Raw genomic sequence first — 25117 nt, 5'->3', positions numbered from 1 at the left:
TTCTTCTCTTAGCCGGTTAATGGCCAATGTCGGAGGTCCTCGTTCCAGTCGTAGAAGGCTGTTGATGTCTACTGTTCAGTCTCTGCTCCTGTATGGTGCGGAAATGTGGGCTGACGCGCTCAATAAGGAGGTGTATAGGATGCGGCTTGCCAGAGTGCAGCGTCAGGCAGCACTCAGGGTAGAATCCGCCTACCGAACAGTGTCTGAACCTGCCATCTTGGTGGTTGCTGGAGTAATCCCCGTCAAACTTTTGGCGGCGGAGAGGAAAGCGATTTATCTGCGGCGTGGAGAGGACCATGCAAAAACGGAGGAGCGTAACCGCACCCACCAGCTCTGGCAGGAGAGCTGGGAACAGGAGTCGCAGGGACGCTGGACCAGGAGACTGATTCGGCAAGTCCAACCATGGGTTGACCGACGGTATGGTGAGGTGGGCTATTACCTTACCCAGTTTCTGACAGGTCACGGTTTTTTCGGTCGTACCTGTTCAGGATGGGCAAAGCCGTGTCACCGGATTGCATCTACTGCCCAGGCACTCCCGACGATGCAGAGCACACCTTCTTCCGCTGCCAGGGTTGGGAAGGTTCCTGCCTGGAGGCTGAACAACATGTAGGGCAGTTGTCTGTGGACACGGTCATTCCGATGATGACGGAGGGTGAGGACAATTGGACCTCTATGTCACATTTCGCCCAGGGTATTCTCCGCACAAAGAAGCTAGAGCTTGACCGAGATGCAGTCTAGGTCATAAAGAAATTGAATGCCACAAACGGCGCGAGCCCTGAGGGCCTAGGTCACACGTTGACCTGACCTGAAGTAATGTGACAAACAATCCCAGGTCTGTGTCCAACAGAGTAGAGGGGGTTTTTTAGTGAGTAGTCTGACAAGCTCAGAAGTCTCACACTATACAGGCTGGCTACCTGTGTGCATAAAAGCATTTTTACCTCCTCTCCCTTAAAAAAAAAGATTGAAAAATGAGGATTGAATGATGACTGAAAAAAAATCAAAAATGAAACATATTTTAAAACACTCTAAAATTACATTTGACACAAAATGCTCTTTATAAATTTTAAGTTTTCTGGGCTAAGCAATAACAGCATTGACTTGAAATGTTTTAGGCCTATTGCTGTTTCACTGAAGTATATTTTTGTTCTCACTGAAATACATTTTTGTTTTATTCCTACAAGAGAGATGACTGTATTATTTTGTTGTTTCGTTCTTGTGTATTGTATTTGTCTTTTATTTGTGTTTATATATTATGTAATGATGAATTTGACACCATTCTTGTATATACTCTATATAGCCTACTAATGAATGAAGATGTTTTGAATTGAATTGAATTGAGAGAGAAGATGTAAAATGTTAATGCTTCAAACTTCAACTAATCAGCTGTTAAGACCAATTTAATCGTTGATAATGAGTGGTGCAATCATAGTGGTTGATACAATGAGTCGTTGCATCACTGTCAGTGGCAATGAGAGGTTATAAACAAAAACATAACCTCTCTTAGAAGTTATGAGTACTGTAGTGATTGTTACTAAAAACCGGTTGTGGCTAAAGCAGTGTACCAACTCGTGTAACGACACTATCTTTATGTGATCATTGCGTAAACTACTACATTATGAGACCATCCTAATTTTGACTATATTTTTAACAGAATGAGATGAAGTAATAAAAAGAGAAGAGTAGGTTTACATCAGCACTGCATGGTTTACAACTGGTTTCGGCTGAACTCAAGCATGAATCATCTGAGTGGCAAGCAGTGGACTTGGAACCATGAGCTTACCGAAGCTCACCGCTCAGACGTACCGTGGCCATCCTCAACAAAAATGCAACTATATATGAGGCCCGATGTCAGAACGGTGCTGCTCGTATCCCCGAGGCCTAATGAGTTTAAAATGAAGTAAAATACTCTGTATAGCTTTGTTACTTACTCTGCTAATTGTTCAAATTAGCCTGCTCCATTTAATAAAAGTGCAATGTTCAGGGTCCAATAATGTTGTAAACATGAAAGATTATGCTAGCAATTAAAATAATATGCTAATAATGCTAATAATTACCTCGTCTTCCATGTCTCTAACATGTTTCAAGGCTTCTTGTTCTGCCAGCAAACAGGCCTCCAACAGCCAGAACAATTCCATCTTCTTGTGAGGAGGGGCTGCTGTGTCCACCTGCAAAATGTTACACCAATAACACAATACTTATAACAATTTATATTGTACTAGCAGAGTACCCGTCCTTCGTACGGGGTTGGCATATAGGTGCTTAGGTATGTGCTTATTGCAGTTAGTCTCAAGTTTGCATTTTTAATGAGGAAGGACTCAGTTTGATAAAATTTGGTTCTTTAAATTTATGGTATGCTATAGTATAACACGTCTACCAAAGCCATAATGTTCTACCACTGCAACTAAACAATAGAAAGAAATAAATCACCAAACATTCGCACAATATCACAAATTATTCATTAAATTAAAAACATAATAATCCTACTTTGACAGTTCTCATTGTTTATCAAAAACAAGCAACAAGCGGGGAGCGAGCTGGCGTAGTCGTTAGAGCGCGGGACTTCAGTCCCTGAGGTCCCGGGTTCGATCCCCACCAAGTCACTAATGGATTTTAGCCAAGTGATAGTGATAATGCCGCAACCCCTAGGTCTAGCCTGAAGTAATGTGAAAAACAATTCCAGGCTCGTGCCTAGCGTCCTAGGAAAAAAAAATTGTTTATCAAAGCTTTTTGTTGCTGCTTTAGTTCAAATTAGCTGTTGTCATAAATGCAAAAAGAATAATAGTGCTGCATCCGGTTGGTAAACCTTATAATTTTTTAATGTTTTTGATATTATAAAACCAACTTGTTAAACCCTTTACTTGGCGTTGTATCCGTTTGGAAACACAAAACAGTTTTATATATAAACATTGTTATTTTACCCTAACCAACAAATATTTTATACTATGGTTAACTAGGGATGTCTTACTCTATGCCAAAAAATGCTTCTGGGGTGGGAAAAAGGAGGGAAAGCCAGTCCGACCGTTATCCAATGTCCCTGTCATCTAGACTGCTGCCTAGCGACTGCTCAGATTGTTCACAGTTTTAGCGAAGATTATTTGTTTTTCAAGAGGATATTTCTCCAATGATCATATTGTATATCGTTTGAAAAAGGTAAGGACGCATCTAAATATCAGTAAATTGTCTGTATTATATTTTTATCAGCGGAAATGTGGATGTATCCATATGTACACACTGCCAAGTTGTCATAGTTTCTAAGCATAATGTGCCGGGTATCCATTGGGACACATTGCCAAGTACCTTATAATATTCCAACTATGATACTTTGTATCCAGTTGGTGATATTGCCATTATTTGAATTTATTTTAGAGATATGGACATAGAGTACATAACACAAAGCTAGTTAGGTACCTAGTGATATCAACCTATATATATATATTAGTGATGGTCGGATCCGGATATCGGACTACCGGATCCGCCGGATCCAAGCTAGAACCGGCACCGGATCGGATCCAAAAAATTCCGGATCTTGGGATAGATCCGGTTTTGATGGATCCGATTTTTCAAATTTTTTCCCGATTTTTTTCCAACACAAAGCAGTCTGTATCACTGTACAACCCCGATTATTTTACTAACACAAAGCTGTCTGTATCACTGTACAACCCCGATTTGTTTACTAAAATAAAGCTGTCTGTATCACTGTACAACCCCGATTTGTTTACTAACATATAGCTGTCTGTATCACTGTACAACCCCGATTTGTTTACTAAAATAAAGCTGTCTGTATCACTGTACAACCCCGATTTGTTTACTAACATATAGCTGTCTGTATCACTGTATAACCCCGATTTTTTTACTAACACAAAGCTGTCTGTATCCATGTACAAGACCGTTTTTCCCCCGAGTGTTTGTCTCTTGATGCAAACAACTTATATGGCTAGGCCATGTCTCAATGTTTGTCTCTAGATGCAAATAACTTACATGGCAAGGCCATGACTCAGTGTTTGTCTCTAGATGCAAATAACTTATATGGCAAGGCCATGTCTCAATGTTTGTCTCTAGATGCAAATAACTTATATGGCAAGGCCATGACTCAGTGTTTGTCTCTAGATGCAAATAACTTATATGGCTAGGCCATGTCTCAATGTTTGCCTCAGATGCAAATAACTTATATGGCTAGGCCATGTCTCGATGTTTGTCTCTAGATGCAAATAACTTATATGGCTAGGCCATGTCTCGATGTTTGTCTCTAGATGCAAATAACTTATATGGCTAGGCCATGTTTCGATGTTTGCCTCAGATGCAAATAACTTATATGGCTAGGCCATGTCTCGATGTTTGTCTCTAGATGCAAATAACTTATATGGCTAGGCCATGTCTCGATGTTTGTCTCTAGATGCAAATAACTTATATGGCAAGGCCATGACTCAGTGTTTGTCTCTAGATGCAAATAACTTATATGGCTAGGCCATGTCTCGATGTTTGTCTCTAGATGCAAATAACTTATATGGCTAGGCCATTTCTCGATGTTTGTCTCAGATGCAAATAGCTTATATGGCTAGGCCATGTCTCGATGTTTGTCTCTAGATGCAAATAACTTATATGGCTAGGCCTTGTCTTGATGTTTGTCTCTAGATGCAAATAACTTGTATGGGAAGGCCATGTCTCGATGTTTGTCTCAGATGCAAATAACTTATATGGCAAGGCCATGTCTCGATGTTTGTCTCAGATGCAAATAACTTATATGGCTAGGCCATGTCTCGATGTTTGTCTCTAGATGCAAATAACTTATATGGCTAGGCCATGTCTCGATGTTTTAGATGCAAATAACTTAAATGGCAAGGCCATGACTCAGTGTTTGTCTCTTGATGTAAATAACTTATATGGCAAGGCCATGTCTCAGTGTATAAGATATATTAACCTTTAAACATTACCGATTTAATTTTAAACAGTATGATTTAAATTGGCATTCTGTTAATTATGTTTTTTTTTACCCGCCCGTATGACAGTGTGTATCTGGATCCGGATCCGAAGATCTGGATCCGAATTTTTCAAGATCCGGATCCGGATCTGGTACCGACATTTTCTTGGATCCGCTCATCACTAATATATATATATAAAAGTTGTAGTCATAAAAATATTTTATTATATATTCAAAGCAGCTCTTACATTTGTTTTTTTTTCAGATTATGGCGGAACGTCTTGCTGATAAAATTCTTGGAAAATTATCAAACAGACCTAAACCAAGTAGGCCTACAACTTCAGGTTTGGGATGCGGAATAGGGAGGAAAAAGGCGAATGTTACTAATCGATTTTCAAGATCCAAAACAATACTCGCCCTTCTTCCTCCAGCTGACTCAGGATCAAGTGGATCGGAAGATGAGGAGGCAGAAGTATTACAAAAACGAGTTACTGCAAATACTAATTTTTTGTGTGTGGATGTGGATTTTTTTAAAGTGCCGATGGCATTTTGCAGTCAGTCTTTACACGAGGCAGGCAAACTTTTTTTTTAGAAAATGGCTCTAAGGTTTAATGATAGTTTTATATTACATTATTAAAAATGTAGGTAATAATTTTAAAAATTTATATATTACTATGCAACCCTTTAAATGAGTGTTCTCAAATGTTGCACCTACACTCACAAACTCTGAACTCTGATGGACCTTAAGGACATAACTAACCAGGAAGTGGCGACAATTAGTGTTGGCCGTGAAGTGCTCAGAGACATGTAGGCCTAATGGAAGAATTTAAGGAAATTATTATTCCCTGCGTGAATGAAAGTGGACTCCACCTGACTGGCATTGTTTTCATTTCCTACAAGTAAAGGGCATCTGACAAGTGTAGGAAACTAAGTTTAGTAAATAATGTAGGCTATTTCTCAAGTGCAGGGCCACTTTAGTTATCAGATTTTCAAACGCAAAAAAAAAACACCTTTGCTGCTACAAACCTGCTGACTAAGTCAATTTTCTTTTGCCTGATTTGATTTTCACTGAAACATTCCCTTAAAAATGTGAGATTTATTTCCAATTTAAATAACATGAATTTTAATGATAACTTAGGTTTCAGGGAAGGTAATTAAGTGTAATTTTTGTCACATCTATAACTATAATAACTAATATTGGCAATTAATAATGTAATGTATAACTCAATTTAAATGTTAAATGTGTACAAAAACCTCTGTTACATAATATGAACATAGTATAAATTTTGTCAAAATTTAATTTTGTTTCAATTTAGTTTTTTTCCCGGGTGTAATGGGGGGGGGGGGGCCTTTAGCCACTATAGCCCCCCCTCCTTGGAAATGTCACTGGGTTTCTTTTGAAAAATCAGTACCAAGCTAAAAAAAAAAAAAATACGTTCAGTACTCATGTTTGCAACTTTTTCAAAGGTTTTGAGTTTCTCAGAGAATTTTGGAAATACGGCAATTAAAATACATAGTACTGTATTGATAGAAATCAAACTAATGCACCAATGCACCAACGTTTGGCTAAGCATGCAAAGAGAGACATACCACATATCCTGAGGTGAGTTTGCTGTTAAATTTAAGCTTGTCTCCTTGCTCAACAACGGGTGGTTTGATAAAGTGTCTGGTGCCCGCTGTGATCTTGCCCTCAGCATAATGGTAGTTGAGGTTGATTTCATCATTTACTATATCAAATTCTCTTCTTGCAATGTCCTTATCAGCAATAATATCCAAATTTCTGTTGAAATTTTCAATTATTTTCTAAAAAAAAAATAAAGAATAAGAATAATACTCTATACAGATTAAAAAACTGGCTTCATTCATTTAGTAAGCAACATTAAATTATTAACTAAGCCTAATAACTTATCCTGCATTATGTTTCAAGAGAAGTTAAGACATCATTATTTGTGTGTTTATTGTATGGGTATGTCTTACCGTATGTTTTGTAACCCCAACAATGCCTGTGGTGATGGTGTTTTGCATAAGGCGAAACACCTGATATAAAAATTTTGATTACTTGACCATAATTATTGTACCATAATTATTAATCATAATTACAACAGAGAAAATATAGTTATCAAACAGTCTAACTACTCATTTCTTTAACTTGTTCAAATTACACTTATATGATAATATAAACACACTTACAGTAACAGTTCTCCTAATTATTCCATCAGTGGTTGACCATTTATTCAAAACCTTGGTTCTAGCATCAAAAGAGACATGTCTGTGGTACAAACGGTCATCCCTGTCCTCAAAATGCTCCTCCATATAAAACGGTGTCAGCTCCAACCGACGCAAGCTATCGTAGCGCACTTGGTGATAAAACTCCATTTCTCGTTTTCCATCTTCTGGATACCTTGTTTGTCCTGGAAGGGTTAAAAATATTGAAAATCGTTTAATATAAGTTAGATTATTTATTTTCTTCAATTCAACCAAAGAACATCACAAAAACACTTTTGTCTGGTCCTCCCTCCAGTACATTTGAAACAATTTGCCTCAATAATCAGGCTTGATACTTAGGTATGAGGGTTTTTAGATGTTCCTAATACATCTGTGGCCAGTGCTGTGCAGCAGTGGTAGGTGATTCTGAATTATTGTATCTCATGAGTGATTCACCATTTCACAAGATGGCTGGTAGTCAAATAACAGTCAACCAAAACTTCTTGTTCCAAAATTGTACACTCTGATTGGGGGTCAAATGATAACTTTAAAATATAACCATAAAAAAAATGTTGTTATGATTTGCCTACAGAGAGCCTTATACCAAGATGGGATTTATTACTAAGGGGACCTAAAAAGTGGAAACTCCTGCAGTAATTGGGGCAGTATACTTAAACAAGAGGTTCCAAAAGCATTATTTTTAACCCAGCTATGGAAAAAGAAACAAAAAGGATTCAAAATAATTTATTGGGGCACTAAAAACACTTAAAAAGGGCGAGGTATTACAAGAAATTAGAGCAGACGATTTTGAAAGATTAGTTAAATCAACAGAAGAAGGAAATCCAGCATGATATGCCAAACATGGAGTACAAACTCAATCCGGACGCTCACCACAAGGTAAAACGAATATCTATAATGGGAAAACTAGGTCAAGAAGAATATGGAGAAGCTGAGAACTCAAAGAGATTGTAGTCATTGGAGACAGAACGTTGGTCAGGTCAAGTAACGTTCATGAGATTGGCAGTAACTTGTTTACAAATATTTGAGTTACCAGAACTAAACCTACGGAAGCTATGACCTCCATCTCCGTCCTCTACCATTCCTCTCACTCCTTATATTTGACCTAGTCTGGTGTAAGAGTGTAGACCTATCCAAGCCAGACCAAGGAGAGAACTATTAAATTATTTTATCATACTCTTACCCACATTCACAATTGTGGTATTACATATGCAGCATATCAGTCATTTGTTGTTCAAAGGTTTATTGCGGACATTTTCCATCACGAATGTAAAAAAAACAATACACAACGTTTCGGGATCTGGAATCTGATCCCGTCTTCAGGTGAAAAAACTTAACTAACACATTACAACTAACAATACACAAACGCCCAACCTAAGTTGGAATACACTACCGAGGGTAGTAGTCAAAAAATATGCACTGTATAGCAGTCAAGTCATGATACAACATGCAATTAATAACAAATCACAAAACACTATAATCTATAAAAGGTTTACGTACAAAAAACTCACACAATGGAACACTAACAACACCGTACGCTATGACTCCACCAATGAGACTGAACCAACATGGCTGACCAATCGGAAACACGGAGACAACAGAAATGGCTTCCGGTCCCTGGAAAAGTAAAACCAACAAAATGGCGGAGCGATGTACGATGCCGCAAGATGGGTGTTAATTATGTTTATTCATATCACGAGTTTTACTACGAGTTAACATAACGTGCGAATTTTGAGGAGAACTCGTTATTTCCCTATTTATTGAACAATTAAGTTCCCTATCCTTTAGTTCCTTGTTCAAAATGGGTAGCCAAAGTGGCCTTATTTCAACCGATGACTGACTGATTGGTTGGTCTGCTAATTTAATGTATGAGGCTTCAATGAGTTTACGTTTGAAAAAATGAGGTTCCTTATGGACAATTTTTGCCTCTTCAAAATTCATACGATGATTTTCGGACCAGCAATGATGAGCGATCTTAGATTTTTCCACTAAACCTTTTTTGGTGTTTTCTCTGTGTTCTTTGATTCTAATGTTCAACGGTCTTTTTGTCTCGCCATAGTAAGGCCTGGAACAATCATTGCAATTTATTCTGTAAACACAGTTTTTAGTATCCTGAGTGTCATTTTTGGGTTTTGTTTTGACGAGACTCTGCCTAAGTGTGTTTTGTGTCCTAAATGCTGTTTGCACATTAAATTTCCTAGCAACCCTTCTGATTTTTTCCGACAGTCCTGACACATACGGGATTGACATGTGGACGAGTTTTTCCTTGCGATTTTGTAAAGGTTCACGCGTAGCCCTATCTTTCTTGCATTTGTTTATAATGGATCGAGGGTATCCGTTACTAGCCAAATCCTGTTCTACTTTCTTAATTTCATCCTTTAACTCATCCTGATTGGAGCAAATGCTCTTAGCCCTGTCAAACAGAGAGTAAGCAACCCCCTCCTTGACAGAAATTTGGTGGTTTGATTGAAAGTTTAGATACTGCCCTGTGTGTGTCTTTTTTCTGTAAACAGATGTTCTAAGACTGTTCAAATGCTTTTCTACGCACACGTCCAAAAAGGGGAGTTTGTTTTGTGATTCCACCTCCATGGTTAGTTTTATGGAGGATGAAACACTATTAAGATGCTCTAAAAACTCATTCAATTTATCATCTCCATGAGGGAAAACCACGAAAGTGTCATCGACATATCTCCACCATATCCTCGGTTTGAGCCGAGCTGAAGCCAAAGCTTTTTGCTCAAACTCCTCCATAAAGATGTTGGCAAAGATAGGTGACAATGGTGACCCCATGGCCATACCCTCATCTTGACGGTATAATTTACCCTCTAATTGGAAATAGTTACATTGAGTACACAACTCCAAAAGTTCCATTATGACGTTAACAGGGAGTTTAGTTCTGTTTGCTAAAGTATCGTCGTTTGTGAGACGGGTCTCAATTATTTTTAGGGTTTCCGAAACGGGGACATTCGTAAACAGACTTTCAACATCGAAGCTGACCAGCTTGTCAGTATCAGCCAGTACGATAGATTTAGACTTTTCTACAAAATCTTTGGAGTTTTTGATAAACGAATCAGTGTTTCCTACTAAAGGCTTTAAAATGTCCAGAAGGACTTTAGACAATTCCCTACAAGCAGAATCACGGGAGCTAACTATTGGTCTCAGAGGAACGTTAGGTTTGTGGATCTTAGGTAACCCGTACATGTGTGGAATTTTGGAATGGTGTGGTGTCAACCGAGTCCTTTGTTTGTCGCTAAAAAACTTTTTGTGTTTTCTTAGAGTACTAGCGATTTTACGCTCGAAAGTTTCTGTGGGGTCTTTTTTCAATTGGGTGTATTGGCCAGATTGCAAAGTTTCTAACATTTTTTCTTCGTATGTCACAGTATCAAGAACTACCGTGGCATTCCCTTTATCCGCGGGCAAAATCTTTACAGTACCGTCTTTCCCAAGGACTGATACTGCTTTGGTTTCCTCTTTACTAAGATTAGGTTTAGGAGTAGGAATTTTCTTTAGTAAAATACTAGCTTCACAACGGAACTGATCCCCCTGAGACTCAGGTAACTGAGAAACAGCAGACTCAATCCCTGTCACAAAATCCAGCGTTTTAACTGATTTAGGCACAACGGAAAAATTTAGCCCTCTGCTCAAAACAGAAATCTCAACTGGGTTTAGAACTTTAGAAGACAGATTCACAACTTGGTTTTTTGCATCATCACACTGTGAAATTTGAGTATTCCTATCAATGTTATCGGGAGGTCTGAGATGTTGTAGTTTAGCCTTTTGCCTAGCCTTCACATTTTCCGATTCTTTGTTGAACCTATTTTGTATGCTTTGAAAAATGTTTTGAAAATCAGAACCTATTATTAGTGCCAATTCAGCTTTTTTGTTCTCAATAGAGCTTTTCAGAAGTCTTTTTTCTAAACGGTGGTGTTCAATTCTTTCATTGATTAGAGATTTAGAAGCTAAAGACATTATTTTGCTGGCTTTGAAACTTTTGTAAGGAGGCTTTAGGTAAAAACCTTTAGGTATCAAATTTTCACGTTTGCATTTCACAAGAAAGGTCAAATGGTTTGTGTGATTAGCCAATTTTAAATGCATTTGTTCCAATTCACTTATTTGATTACTTACTCCGGGTCCGTACCGAGAATCAATTCTTTGTTTGAAGTTCATTGTTGGTGATGGTGAGTTAATGTTGTTCAAAGGTTTATTGCGGACATTTTCCATCACGAATGTAAAAAAAACAATACACAACGTTTCGGGATCTGGAATCTGATCCCGTCTTCAGGTGAAAAAACTTAACTAACACGTTACAACTAACAATACACAAACGCCCAACCTAAGTTGGAATACACTACCGAGGGTAGTAGTCAAAAAATATGCACTGTATAGCAGTCAAGTCATGATACAACATGCAATTAATAACAAATCACAAAACACTATAATCTATAAAAGGTTTACGTACAAAAAACTCACACAATGGAACACTAACAACACCGTACGCTATGACTCCACCAATGAGACTGAACCAACATGGCTGACCAATCGGAAACACGGAGACAACAGAAATGGCTTCCGGTCCCTGGAAAAGTAAAACCAACAAAATGGCGGAGCGATGTACGATGCCGCAAGATGGGTGTTAATTATGTTTATTCATATCACGAGTTTTACTACGAGTTAACATAACGTGCGAATTTTGAGGAGAACTCGTTATTTCCCTATTTATTGAACAATTAAGTTCCCTATCCTTTAGTTCCTTGTTCAAAATGGGTAGCCAAAGTGGCCTTATTTCAACCGATGACTGACTGATTGGTTGGTCTGCTAATTTAATGTATGAGGCTTCAATGAGTTTACGTTTGAAAAAATGAGGTTCCTTATGGACAATTTTTGCCTCTTCAAAATTCATACGATGATTTTCGGACCAGCAATGATGAGCGATCTTAGATTTTTCCACTAAACCTTTTTTGGTGTTTTCTCTGTGTTCTTTGATTCTAATGTTCAACGGTCTTTTTGTCTCGCCATAGTAAGGCCTGGAACAATCATTGCAATTTATTCTGTAAACACAGTTTTTAGTATCCTGAGTGTCATTTTTGGGTTTTGTTTTGACGAGACTCTGCCTAAGTGTGTTTTGTGTCCTAAATGCTGTTTGCACATTAAATTTCCTAGCAACCCTTCTGATTTTTTCCGACAGTCCTGACACATACGGGATTGACATGTGGACGAGTTTTTCCTTGCGATTTTGTAAAGGTTCACGCGTAGCCCTATCTTTCTTGCATTTGTTTATAATGGATCGAGGGTATCCGTTACTAGCCAAATCCTGTTCTACTTTCTTAATTTCATCCTTTAACTCATCCTGATTGGAGCAAATGCTCTTAGCCCTGTCAAACAGAGAGTAAGCAACCCCCTCCTTGACAGAAATTTGGTGGTTTGATTGAAAGTTTAGATACTGCCCTGTGTGTGTCTTTTTTCTGTAAACAGATGTTCTAAGACTGTTCAAATGCTTTTCTACGCACACGTCCAAAAAGGGGAGTTTGTTTTGTGATTCCACCTCCATGGTTAGTTTTATGGAGGATGAAACACTATTAAGATGCTCTAAAAACTCATTCAATTTATCATCTCCATGAGGGAAAACCACGAAAGTGTCATCGACATATCTCCACCATATCCTCGGTTTGAGCCGAGCTGAAGCCAAAGCTTTTTGCTCAAACTCCTCCATAAAGATGTTGGCAAAGATAGGTGACAATGGTGACCCCATGGCCATACCCTCATCTTGACGGTATAATTTACCCTCTAATTGGAAATAGTTACATTGAGTACACAACTCCAAAAGTTCCATTATGACGTTAACAGGGAGTTTAGTTCTGTTTGCTAAAGTATCGTCGTTTGTGAGACGGGTCTCAATTATTTTTAGGGTTTCCGAAACGGGGACATTCGTAAACAGACTTTCAACATCGAAGCTGACCAGCTTGTCAGTATCAGCCAGTACGATAGATTTAGACTTTTCTACAAAATCTTTGGAGTTTTTGATAAACGAATCAGTGTTTCCTACTAAAGGCTTTAAAATGTCCAGAAGGACTTTAGACAATTCCCTACAAGCAGAATCACGGGAGCTAACTATTGGTCTCAGAGGAACGTTAGGTTTGTGGATCTTAGGTAACCCGTACATGTGTGGAATTTTGGAATGGTGTGGTGTCAACCGAGTCCTTTGTTTGTCGCTAAAAAACTTTTTGTGTTTTCTTAGAGTACTAGCGATTTTACGCTCGAAAGTTTCTGTGGGGTCTTTTTTCAATTGGGTGTATTGGCCAGATTGCAAAGTTTCTAACATTTTTTCTTCGTATGTCACAGTATCAAGAACTACCGTGGCATTCCCTTTATCCGCGGGCAAAATCTCATCGTCAAGATGAGGGTATGGCCATGGGGTCACCATTGTCACCTATCTTTGCCAACATCTTTATGGAGGAGTTTGAGCAAAAAGCTTTGGCTTCAGCTCGGCTCAAACCGAGGATATGGTGGAGATATGTCGATGACACTTTCGTGGTTTTCCCTCATGGAGATGATAAATTGAATGAGTTTTTAGAGCATCTTAATAGTGTTTCATCCTCCATAAAACTAACCATGGAGGTGGAATCACAAAACAAACTCCCCTTTTTGGACGTGTGCGTAGAAAAGCATTTGAACAGTCTTAGAACATCTGTTTACAGAAAAAAGACACACACAGGGCAGTATCTAAACTTTCAATCAAACCACCAAATTTCTGTCAAGGAGGGGGTTGCTTACTCTCTGTTTGACAGGGCTAAGAGCATTTGCTCCAATCAGGATGAGTTAAAGGATGAAATTAAGAAAGTAGAACAGGATTTGGCTAGTAACGGATACCCTCGATCCATTATAAACAAATGCAAGAAAGATAGGGCTACGCGTGAACCTTTACAAAATCGCAAGGAAAAACTCGTCCACATGTCAATCCCGTATGTGTCAGGACTGTCGGAAAAAATCAGAAGGGTTGCTAGGAAATTTAATGTGCAAACAGCATTTAGGACACAAAACACACTTAGGCAGAGTCTCGTCAAAACAAAACCCAAAAATGACACTCAGGATACTAAAAACTGTGTTTACAGAATAAATTGCAATGATTGTTCCAGGCCTTACTATGGCGAGACAAAAAGACCGTTGAACATTAGAATCAAAGAACACAGAGAAAACACCAAAAAAGGTTTAGTGGAAAAATCTAAGATCGCTCATCATTGCTGGTCCGAAAATCATCGTATGAATTTTGAAGAGGCAAAAATTGTCCATAAGGAACCTCATTTTTTCAAACGTAAACTCATTGAAGCCTCATACATTAAATTAGCAGACCAACCAATCAGTCAGTCATCGGTTGAAATAAGGCCACTTTGGCTACCCATTTTGAACAAGGAACTAAAGGATAGGGAACTTAATTGTTCAATAAATAGGGAAATAACGAGTTCTCCTCAAAATTCGCACGTTATGTTAACTCGTAGTAAAACTCGTGATATGAATAAACATAATTAACACCCATCTTGCGGCATCGTACATCGCTCCGCCATTTTGTTGGTTTTACTTTTCCAGGGACCGGAAGCCATTTCTGTTGTCTCCGTGTTTCCGATTGGTCAGCCATGTTGGTTCAGTCTCATTGGTGGAGTCATAGCGTACGGTGTTGTTAGTGTTCCATTGTGTGAGTTTTTTGTACGTAAACCTTTTATAGATTATAGTGTTTTGTGATTTGTTATTAATTGCATGTTGTATCATGACTTGACTGCTATACAGTGCATATTTTTTGACTACTACCCTCGGTAGTGTATTCCAACTTAGGTTGGGCGTTTGTGTATTGTTAGTTGTAATGTGTTAGTTAAGTTTTTTCACCTGAAGACGGGATCAGATTCCAGATCCCGAAACGTTGTGTATTGTTTTTTTTACATTCGTGATGGAAAATGTCCGCAATAAACCTTTGAACAACATTAACTCACCATCACCAACAATGAACTTCAAACAAAGAATCAGTCATTTGTCTTAAAGTGTTTTTTTTTTTCAAAATTGTTTAGCGCTTTAAATAGTTTTGAAACTTGATAAAGGCAGGTTCTGCAATAAGCTCAACTGCTGTGTTTGCCATCAAACCGAACTCTACTGATTGGTATTAGAATTCACACTATAACAGTCCTTACTCACTTTTCAAAGCATCTTCCCTCCCTTTCTCATAGTCATCTATGATTTTCTCAGGGTTCATGTAGCGTATAGTGCGATACAAACAATCCTCCCTGTTTTTGAACATTTCATACTCCACCTTTGGCACTTTATACTCATAGTCCTCATAAGTTGTCACTCGACACACCAAACCGTCTTCATGCAAGTATGGAGCAAACTTCTCCACTCGGGCCTTTTTGTAGTTAGTGCACTTGTGCCCTAACGGATAACGTTGCTCATAACCTGTAACATTTACAATGGAGACTATATTTGTCCATTAAAGTTTATCTCATATCAAGGCTAATGTTTGGGAAACAAAATTTGTTTGTGTACATTTTCTAGGTCGTTGTCATTTGGATCCCACCATAAAGTAAACTAACTCTTGGTTATTATTGCAAATGCTACAACATAAATGATTTGTAGATGTTTTAAGTCCAGTTCATCCCAATTCCAGTATTCAACTGGCTTAACGGAGCAATTTTTTTAATTAATAATAATTTCTTTATTGGCTTTTAATTGTTATTGTTTATTCTTTAAAATCATCTGATCCTTTCTAAATTGTTACAACAATGTAAGACAGCTGGTTTTCCCTAACAACATTTAGTTTTTTTACTAGATGGTAAATGTATTACGGTACCATCTATTTTTACCTTAACTATTGAGATCTGTTTAAGGTTACGTAATGTTCTCTGTATCAGATGATTTTAATGAATAAACAATAACGATTAAAAGCCAGTAAAGAAATGATGAATTATTTAAAAAATTAATAACTCAGCTGTTTGTTGTCCAATCTTTAAAATATATGTGTCATTTGATTTGACATAAAATTTCCTACATTTTGTTATTCTTGTGTTTTTTTTGTAACTCTAGTGGTTTTCATGTAATTTGAGGTCAAAGATTTTAGATGGCCGCCATTTTGAAACGGCTATAGTCAACGAAATTAAATTTTGCATGTTTGTGTACCACGTTAAAATACACAAGTGTGTCAAATTTAAAGTTTGTACCTCGAGTCAAACTCGAGTTATAAGGTTATTTATAAAAAACACATACAGACAGACAGACGGAAAACGAAACTCCGGCGACCCATGTTTATAATGTAAAATATTCATGTATTAACCCAAGGAATAATCCTGTGAATTTTTCGAGAGAGTTCACAAACACACTGCATAAACCTATTCTTATCTCAAAAGCCCCTTCCGGGTCCGCCCCGGTGGCCCTGGAATTTCCCATGTTAACCTTATGAGTATTCAAACTAGGGGTGCCCACAAGGGGGTTTGATGTCGCAACTTGCGACATCAGCAAATCTTTTGGGAGGATTTGATGATTTTGGGGGGGGATTCAAGCCAGTGGTTGGTTAGAAGCATATAAAAGATCAATCAGATAATTTTTACGACCTTCTTAATTAATTACTGGGGTAATTATGCAATCAAAATCCCATTTGACATTTTATCTTGATAAATAAATAAGTTTATAATGACAATAAAATATATAAATATGTTTATGTGGATTTCCACTTTCTGACTCGTATAATTTTTGACAATGAGAACAACTCCATGCCAACTGCTGTCAAAGGATTATTATTGGCTTAGTAAATTTTATCTAGCAGTTTAGTTTGTTTTTACCGTTCATTCCGTCTCGAATAATCTTATTGCCTTTTAGGACCTATTGATGGTTGTTTAGGTTTGTTTATTATGATATATACTTTTGATTCATAGAAACCAGTACATGAACAACATGAAAACTTGTGATGTCCCTCAAGAAGTATATTGGCTCTCCTAAATATTCATGCCTGGGACATTTGATTCATTGGAAGAAATTGACATACTGTGACAATTTAATTAAGCTTTTTGATAGGCTATATGTGTTTACGTTAACTTTATGAATGAAAAAAATATCATTCTGGGTTAACACGTTCGCTACTGCAATAGTACAAAATTTTTCATTCGCATGGACCAGCAACGCACATATGCGATGGCCGGTTTCCACCCCTAGACTGCCGTCGCATATATGCGGCGGCTAGTCACATTAAAATAGACTGCCGTCGCATATTTGCGTCGGGGTTCTATTGTTATTAAAATGCTTATATCTTTGTAACGGTCTATTTGAAGGCACTGGATTCCCTTCAGTGGTCTACAGAGATGTCTGACACACAACTGCGTCGCTTGGTCTGTGGATATGATTATTGGTGACGTCATATGATAGTTGGAAAAACTGGTCTTTACTTTCCTGCATCACTGTATGTATGTATGCTGCATTATCCTATGTAGCTTTTATATTTGTTCAGTTATAAACTGTTCTTGAATAATCTGGTTTTTTTTTTACTTACTTTCACCTTAAAACACAAACAAAAATGAACTGTCGCATATATGCGACGTTTGGTCTATTTCAAGAAAACTATGATAATTTTCACTATATTGTCTTTGCTGTAGACCGGGCGTCGCAAATATGCGACATTACAAAAGGTTATAAAAAATACAAAAAAACAAGAATAAATTATTTACAAACACGATTGTAGCGTATTAAATGTAAATTATCACTGTTTTACAGGTTTTCGCCCGTGGTCTGTGTGTACTGTTAACCAAGTGACAGCCGGTCTGTGTGTAAGATTCAAATGTATACCTCGGTCTGTGGCAATGACCGTGGCGTCGCATACAGTATATGCGACGCTCAGTAGCGAACGTGTTAATCAAATTGTATTTGTATTATTGTCCTTTCTTGATTTTAGAAAGAGCTTTAAACAAATTTAATTATTCTTAAAATAGATGTAAAATTAATTTTAAAGTTATAATATAGTAATATTTTTGGAACTTTTTTGAATATTTTACACTCTTTTAAGAAAGATCAAACTCAGAAGTGTATTATTAAGGGGCAATATAGGTAAATATCTCAAACTTTTTGACATAACTTTTACTAACTCCCCCTGCAAGTTAATATGCTGAAATAATTGTTTGTGTAAAAATTTTTGAGTTTGAGTTTTGGGTGGATATATCCGTTTTGGGTCCCTCTAATCACAAAAAAAATTTTCTGTATGTGTGGATGTGTACAGAGCTACAGACCACACCTGTGGTCCGGGTCCGATTTAGATGAAATTTGGTATGTAGGTTAGGTACTTATCCGTGGTCTCTCCAGGTGTTTTTCATTTGCATTTTTAATGGTGATTTTCCATAAAAATCCATAAAATAATGGACAAATAAAATTTTCTCAGAATTGTCTGAGCGATTTTGATTAAAAATTAACATGTTATACTCTTTGACTCTGAACAAAATGGTATAACAATTATTTCTGTACAAATTACAGTTCAAAGTAATTGCAACTTTTGTGATTTTCTCTTTTAAAAACCTATCAATTGATGGAAAAACGGATTTAAAAAAAACGACTTGGCCAATTTTGATTCAAATGTGTGTATGTTATAGTCTTTATTTAACTCCAAACAAAATTACACAAGCCCTTTTGCTGTAAAAATTACGGTTTAAAGGTTATTGCATTTTTTTGTGATCTTCCCAATTTATCAAAGTTACTCTCACTGCTTATACAATCCATCTGCCATGCTAAGGGTTGTGACAAGCTAACAGGAGAAAGTATGTGTCAGATTGCTGGTGGTGTTTATTTTTCTCTTTGTGGGTAAAATCTATACCCCTTAACTAACTTGACTAATTTACTATAGACCTACTTTATTTTACTTGTTTTATGAATTAAGGTAAAGTAATTTTACTGAAAATGCAATAAGATCATTCTACTAATAAATTATTAATTTTTAAACTAGGCGTGATGCAAATGATAGTATAGTTATTCAGTGGGCAAAGGCAGTTTGCATTCGCGTTACACATTATATTTTTCCTACAGTTACATACTATATAGCATAACAATAATTAGTCTTTCAAACACAGTACAACTTGTTTTTAGGTTAGGTTAAATCCAAATATTGAACGAAATGGGAAACGCTGCACCAGCTGATCGTAGTTATAGTACTGTATCTTAACCCTTCCCAGGCTATGGACGGATTCTTCAATTTGTTTACTTTCCGGGCTGAAAACGGATATATCCGTCCCGAGAAATTTCTTTTCTGGGATAGAGACGGATATATCCGTCCAAGAAACAAATTTATATACAATGTTTTTAATACGATAATAAACATTACACTGCATTATAAATGGGTTATTTTGTTTTTGTGGTTGGCAATAATAATTGCCGCAGCTGTTTCGGCTATTTTGCACCATAGAGTGTGCGTAAGTAAATATTGCTGTCACTTCACATGTGGTTGTTAGTGAGTGATGTTTACATTTTGTGTTTTGTACTTTATTTTTATGTTATTGAGCCAAAAGTTACTAATGAGTTACTAAGAGATGCTTAATAAAAGTATGTCTGAGAGGGGTTTTATACTTGGCAGTGAAAATAGTATGGAATGTGATGGATATGATGAACCTGAAGAACAGTCTTTACGTAGTGGAAGTCTTGGCGGGGAATGGGATTGATCCTCAATCCCATTCCCCGCCAAGACTTTGCGCGGAACTGAGTGGTTTAGATTTACTTCAGAATGATAGATACATTTTTATGGATAAAAAATAAAACAAGGAAAGGAATAGCCTAAGGTTGACGGATATATCGGTCTGCCGCCCACAAGAATACTCAAGATTATTGGCAGTGTTCATATTTTGTGATCATAACTGAGGGCGGCAGACGGATATATCCGTCCACCTTATGTTTTTTGTGGGCCAAAGACGGATATATCCGTCAAATCAAATTTTATTTTCTTCATAATTTTGTACAAAAATTAGTTCAGCCCTAAGGAAAATCTTTTTATGATCCATGAATTATTTCAAGTGAAATAAATACAAAACACAACCACTTTAGTTTTTAATTTTTGGCAAAAAATAATTAAGCTCCAGCCCTTCACTTAATTTAGCCCTGAAAGGGTTAAAGTGTTGCCAACCTTTTTCCAAGCGTACACGGATATTACATGCATAATAAAAGTATGCTATTTTGTGTTGTTTGGTTGGAATACTGGTGTGTGACAAAGTAAAAACTGTGTGACAAAGTAAAAACAAAAAGTGTGCGCCAAAGTAAGTATTGCAAATACAGCAATTAGCACCTTTCTGTAATCAGTTCAAGGAAGACCACTTTGTCGGGTGACTGTAGGAAAAAAGAATTTTCAGTTGGTGCTCTGCTATTTAATTTGTAATGGCCAATGGGGCTTAAATGTGAGTATGTGTTTTGGGACTTCTGAATTATTATGCTGGATTTCAAATCGATGACATCAACAAGCAATTATGAATTATTTGGCGTCAATAATATACATTGCATCAGCCTGATGTTAGAGTAGAGAACTTAATTTAAAGACAATAAACCATCAAAAAATTGCTTCAACAAAAACAAAGCTAAAGACATGCATAACTCAGATAAGTATATTTCGGAATACTTACTTTCTTCTTGAGAATACACTTGTTAAATGTGGCTTTTCTCTTTAGTGATGTATTACAGTGGTAATATCATACCTCATGATGTATTTCACAAATAAGTATAGGGTTTTGGTAAACAAGCATGTATTTTTACATGATAAAGAAATATCTGGATTTAATCATCTAACTTACGACTGTGCGGGATATCTAGCCGCTGTACCCATGATGGAGGTATATCCAGATGTTTCTCCAACAGAATAGTCTCCCGTTCGTCCAAGTCAATCTCCTTGGCCACCTCCTGACATTCCCAAGGCTCTCCAGCCAACAGATGCTCCCAACAGCTGACGTCCTCCAGGTCAAACTTCAACTCCTGCAATCAGGTGGGACAAATGTGAAACATACAAACAAAAAAAAAAGGTTTCTTTGTGAAGTAGAGAGCTAATGTGAACAAACTGTACTATTCCATTAATAAATATCACTCAGGGAAGATAGTAAGAAAGGAACAAAAAACTATACCACACAACTTTTCCCCTTACTCTCCCACTATTGTAGTCAAGTATAAAATTAGATCTAACTTAACAGCAATTTTCAGATGACTAAAAATAAAAGATAGCAACAGGGCAAGGTAAGAGTTCTCATTTGCATGTGCATTCCACTCACTTTAAATAATTCCATCCATAGTAGAAAATCCTTTGTTGAAAGATTGGACTGATAAATCAATATAAAGAATGAGCATTTTACATTAAATAGACTGTTAATTGATCCTTAGTTTCTTGATTATTTTATTTTCACACTGTTAATTATTTATGAGAACCTATTTTCATGGTACTTGCCCTTGAGGTAGTAAGATCATGCCTTGTAAAATTTTTGCTGGATTTTGATTTTATCTATATATTAATACGCAAGCATTTTTCTTTAAAACCTTTTTGTCTCAGCTCGTGTGCGTAGCAGGGACAATCTACGCATACTGTTAGAAAGATATTTGCCTGTAGATGTGCAGAATACCTCTATAAACTAAAATAGGCTAAAAAATAAACACAAATAGTTAATTTAAAATTTTAAAAAAATTAACATATGGGCCTTATGGGTTGCTATGCTGGTAACGAAACATAAACAGAAAATCAATCTTATATATTTAAAAAAATTTTGTTTTTCTTTTCCAAGTTCGTTTGGCTCTTCTACGCGACCGATTCTCATGATTGAGGTCTCAAATCGAAGGTACGCACGCACAGATTTGCCATCAAGCATTGGCAAATATTTATCTATAATCCCACTCGGCTTATAAGTAAACGAAATTTGCTCCCCATGTATTTCTTATGGGAGTTAGATTGGGTTTTTCTTTTCCGAGTTCGTTTTGGCTCTTCTACCCGACCGATTCTCATGATTGAGGTCTCAAATCGAAGGTATGCACGCACAGATTTGCCATCAAGCATCAGCATATATTTATCCATAATCACACTCGGCTGATACGTAAACGAAATTTGCTCCCCATGTATTTCTTACGAGAGTTAGATTGGGTTTCTCTTTTTTGAATTTGTTTGGCTCTTCTACCTGACCGATTTTCATAATTGAGGTCTCAAACCGAAGGTAGCACGACCAAAAATACATAAACATAATTTGATTCATTTTCAAATTCTTACTTTAATTTAAAATGTATTTCACCAGTTATAATTATATAATCCTATACATTTTGGACTAAGAACCTTCAGTGAAATACCGGCTTTCATTGAAGCTATACATTATTCAAATCAGACGAGTTTCAAACAAACGCAAGGTGAACAACCAACATAAAAATTATTTTTTTATAGGGGTTTTCTATGAGTAAAAATCAATAGCTCCAGTATTGTTCATGTTTTTATATGTTTTAGATTCAAAATAATCAGTTAATTATAGGCTTTAATTTGAGCTATTGATCGTTTGAATAAGTTAAGCTCAAGATTACTCAATTATTAGCTCAATTATTACTCAATCAAAAATCATAAATTTGATTATTTCTCGAATATTATATTTATTTTAGCGCTGCGGAGCAGCATGGGCCCTCTAGTACAAATGAAAGAAATTCTAATCACATGTTTCATTTACAGCGTGAGGTGAAAATAGAAAAGTCTGTACATTACATATTTTTGGTTGAGTTTTCAACCATTGGACGATCTCTAGTCACTATAAAAAGATAAACACTTTTTTACACATTAGACCCCAGTATGTGATGGATAAAGTTTTGATAATTCATATTGAAAACACTGGACACTTAATGAAATGTGCAGTGTGACATATGGTCACAGACTTGCTTCTGAGTGAGCCTGCAACTCTCAGTCCACAACCGGGCAACACTAACTCTGTTTTTTTTAAATAACTTGGCACTTTCTGTAAATTATTGAAATTCAGAACGAGTAAAATTGTTTGCATCCTTTACAACAAACGTTAACTTTATATTGACAAGGTCATTTCAGTGTCAAAAGTTTCCCATCTCTTTCATCCACATTTGTAGTCATGAAAATGTCTGGAACCACTTTCCAGTGGATGTTGAGCAAATTTACCTAAAAGGAAAAGTATTACACTGTAGGTGGGCACGGTAAGACCCAAACCTGGGACCAATTTTCTTTTAGCAAATTTCCCATATAGGGAATAAGCTATTACCATAGTACTCATGGTAAGACCTGGACCCAGGACCGATTTAATTTTTCATTTTGAGGTCCCTAGAGAGGCCAAAAACACCATCCGTTCAAATTCATATCTTACTAATATTATAAATCTGAAAGTTTGTGAGTTTGTGGATACTCAGTGGTAGTATGTGAGTTTGTGGTACCTACCTGGAAAAGGTTGGCAGCACTGGAGCAGACTGAGAACATCACCTAGTACAGCTAAGTTTTAAATATAAGTTTTTTACAAAATAAGTGCAGTTTGTTAGTGCTAAAACTTTTCTAAATTTCTCCATAAAGTGTTTTAAAGACAAATTAGAAATACAAAATAGTTTCAATAGTGATAATAGTCGAGAAAATAGATAAAACAGTAGCCGGTATCGATCCACCATTGATTGATGCAACTTGACCGTGACACAACCACCTCAAATTTTCAACTTGTTAAAAAATCCCAACATAATGGCTATAATAGGGATCACGAAATAAAGCTAATCAGTGGACGACACTACAACTTCACTCCAGTACCACGCACCCCAATCCAATCCAATAGGACAACTGAAACTGGAAACAGCAGAAAATCACCACTCCACTCCAATCACACAAACACATACACTCAAACTCACTCAAACAGCTCAAGCTAAGGACAGGACAGGGAAAACAAACAAACATAACCTGCAACATCAAACCTCCAGCCCTAACCCAAACCTAGAAACACCTGTCAACCCCCAACACTACCAAAGACCAACCACCTTACCAAAGATCTCTTACCCAACCAAACCTAGAATAAGATGACTGGGAGTAATGACTCTACACCACTATGTGCTACATGTAAACTAGATATAAGAAATGATGACAAAGCCATTGAATGTGACTGCTCAGTGTGGTACCACATTAAGTGTGTAAATGTAACGGACAAGCAGTACAAAGGCATGATCAATGACAAACTTCTATTTAACTGGATGTGTAAGGACTGCTACAACAAACTTAGACCTGCGGTGAGAAATGACAATGGACCTTGCAACTCTGGGCTAGGCCCAACCCCGGGAAAAAGCGACCTAATTCCCAAAGCCTCAAGCCCACAAGAAGACACGCCCAATGAAACAAAACCTGACCAAATGAAAAAATTGTAGAACTCTTAATGGAGGATATTAGAACACTACCAGTACAAAAACAATTACAGGTTAAAAAAAAAAAAAATGACAAACTCTCCGATATAGTGGCCATCAAGATGGAGGTTATAATGAAGATGGAAGAGACTATCCGAGAACTGATCAACAGCACAGCCAGCCACCTGAGCACCTACGACCATTTAAAACAACCCGATTTAAACTCTCACCCTCCAAACACAATAGAACTAATGAAGAAAACCTGTTCTGCCCAACCTAACTGTTATGAACATATGTAGTTGTTACCATAGCAACCAAAAATGTTTATTATCAAATGCTGTTTACTATTCTATTCTGATCTTTAATATAACACAGTTACTTCTATTTCAACAACTGTCAACTCTGTCTTTTTATATTCTAATATTCCACTCGAAAGTCATCTCAGTTGGCGACGATTTGGTAAAAAACTATTATCAATTCTTGTTTTATTCTATTTATTTTCAAGATATTTTATTTTGTTAAACATGAATGAAGAACAATTTGAAAGACTCATGAATGTTTTGGCTGAAGCTCTAGGTAATAAAACTTCAACTCCTCAGATCAATCCTTTTGAACATTTTGATCCAAATAATGATAAATTCA

At 36.8% G+C, this 25117-nt stretch overlaps 1 protein-coding gene across 1 annotated transcript in view; it reads right to left on the bottom strand.

The window, feature by feature from the left end:
* The window catches only part of LOC128987868 (dynein regulatory complex subunit 7), a 146722-nt gene that overhangs the window by 17258 nt on the left and 104347 nt on the right, over positions 1-25117 (bottom strand). The window contains exons 7-11 of the mRNA XM_054408931.1: positions 20923-21100; positions 15320-15577; positions 7109-7329; positions 6509-6721; positions 2055-2165 (exon numbers count right to left, since the gene is read on the bottom strand). Coding sequence (XP_054264906.1) covers positions 2055-2165; positions 6509-6721; positions 7109-7329; positions 15320-15577; positions 20923-21100 — 981 coding nt within the window. The remainder of the gene's footprint in view (positions 1-2054; positions 2166-6508; positions 6722-7108; positions 7330-15319; positions 15578-20922; positions 21101-25117) is intronic.

Source organism: Macrosteles quadrilineatus, unplaced genomic scaffold (genome assembly GCF_028750875.1).
Source record: "Macrosteles quadrilineatus isolate MER2022 unplaced genomic scaffold, UCM_ALF_1.0 Scaffold_2__2_contigs__length_208266976, whole genome shotgun sequence".
Classification (NCBI taxonomy): domain Eukaryota; kingdom Metazoa; phylum Arthropoda; class Insecta; order Hemiptera; family Cicadellidae; genus Macrosteles; species Macrosteles quadrilineatus.
Note: the sequence above shows the minus strand (reverse complement) of the source record. Positions and strands in the feature narration are given on the sequence as shown.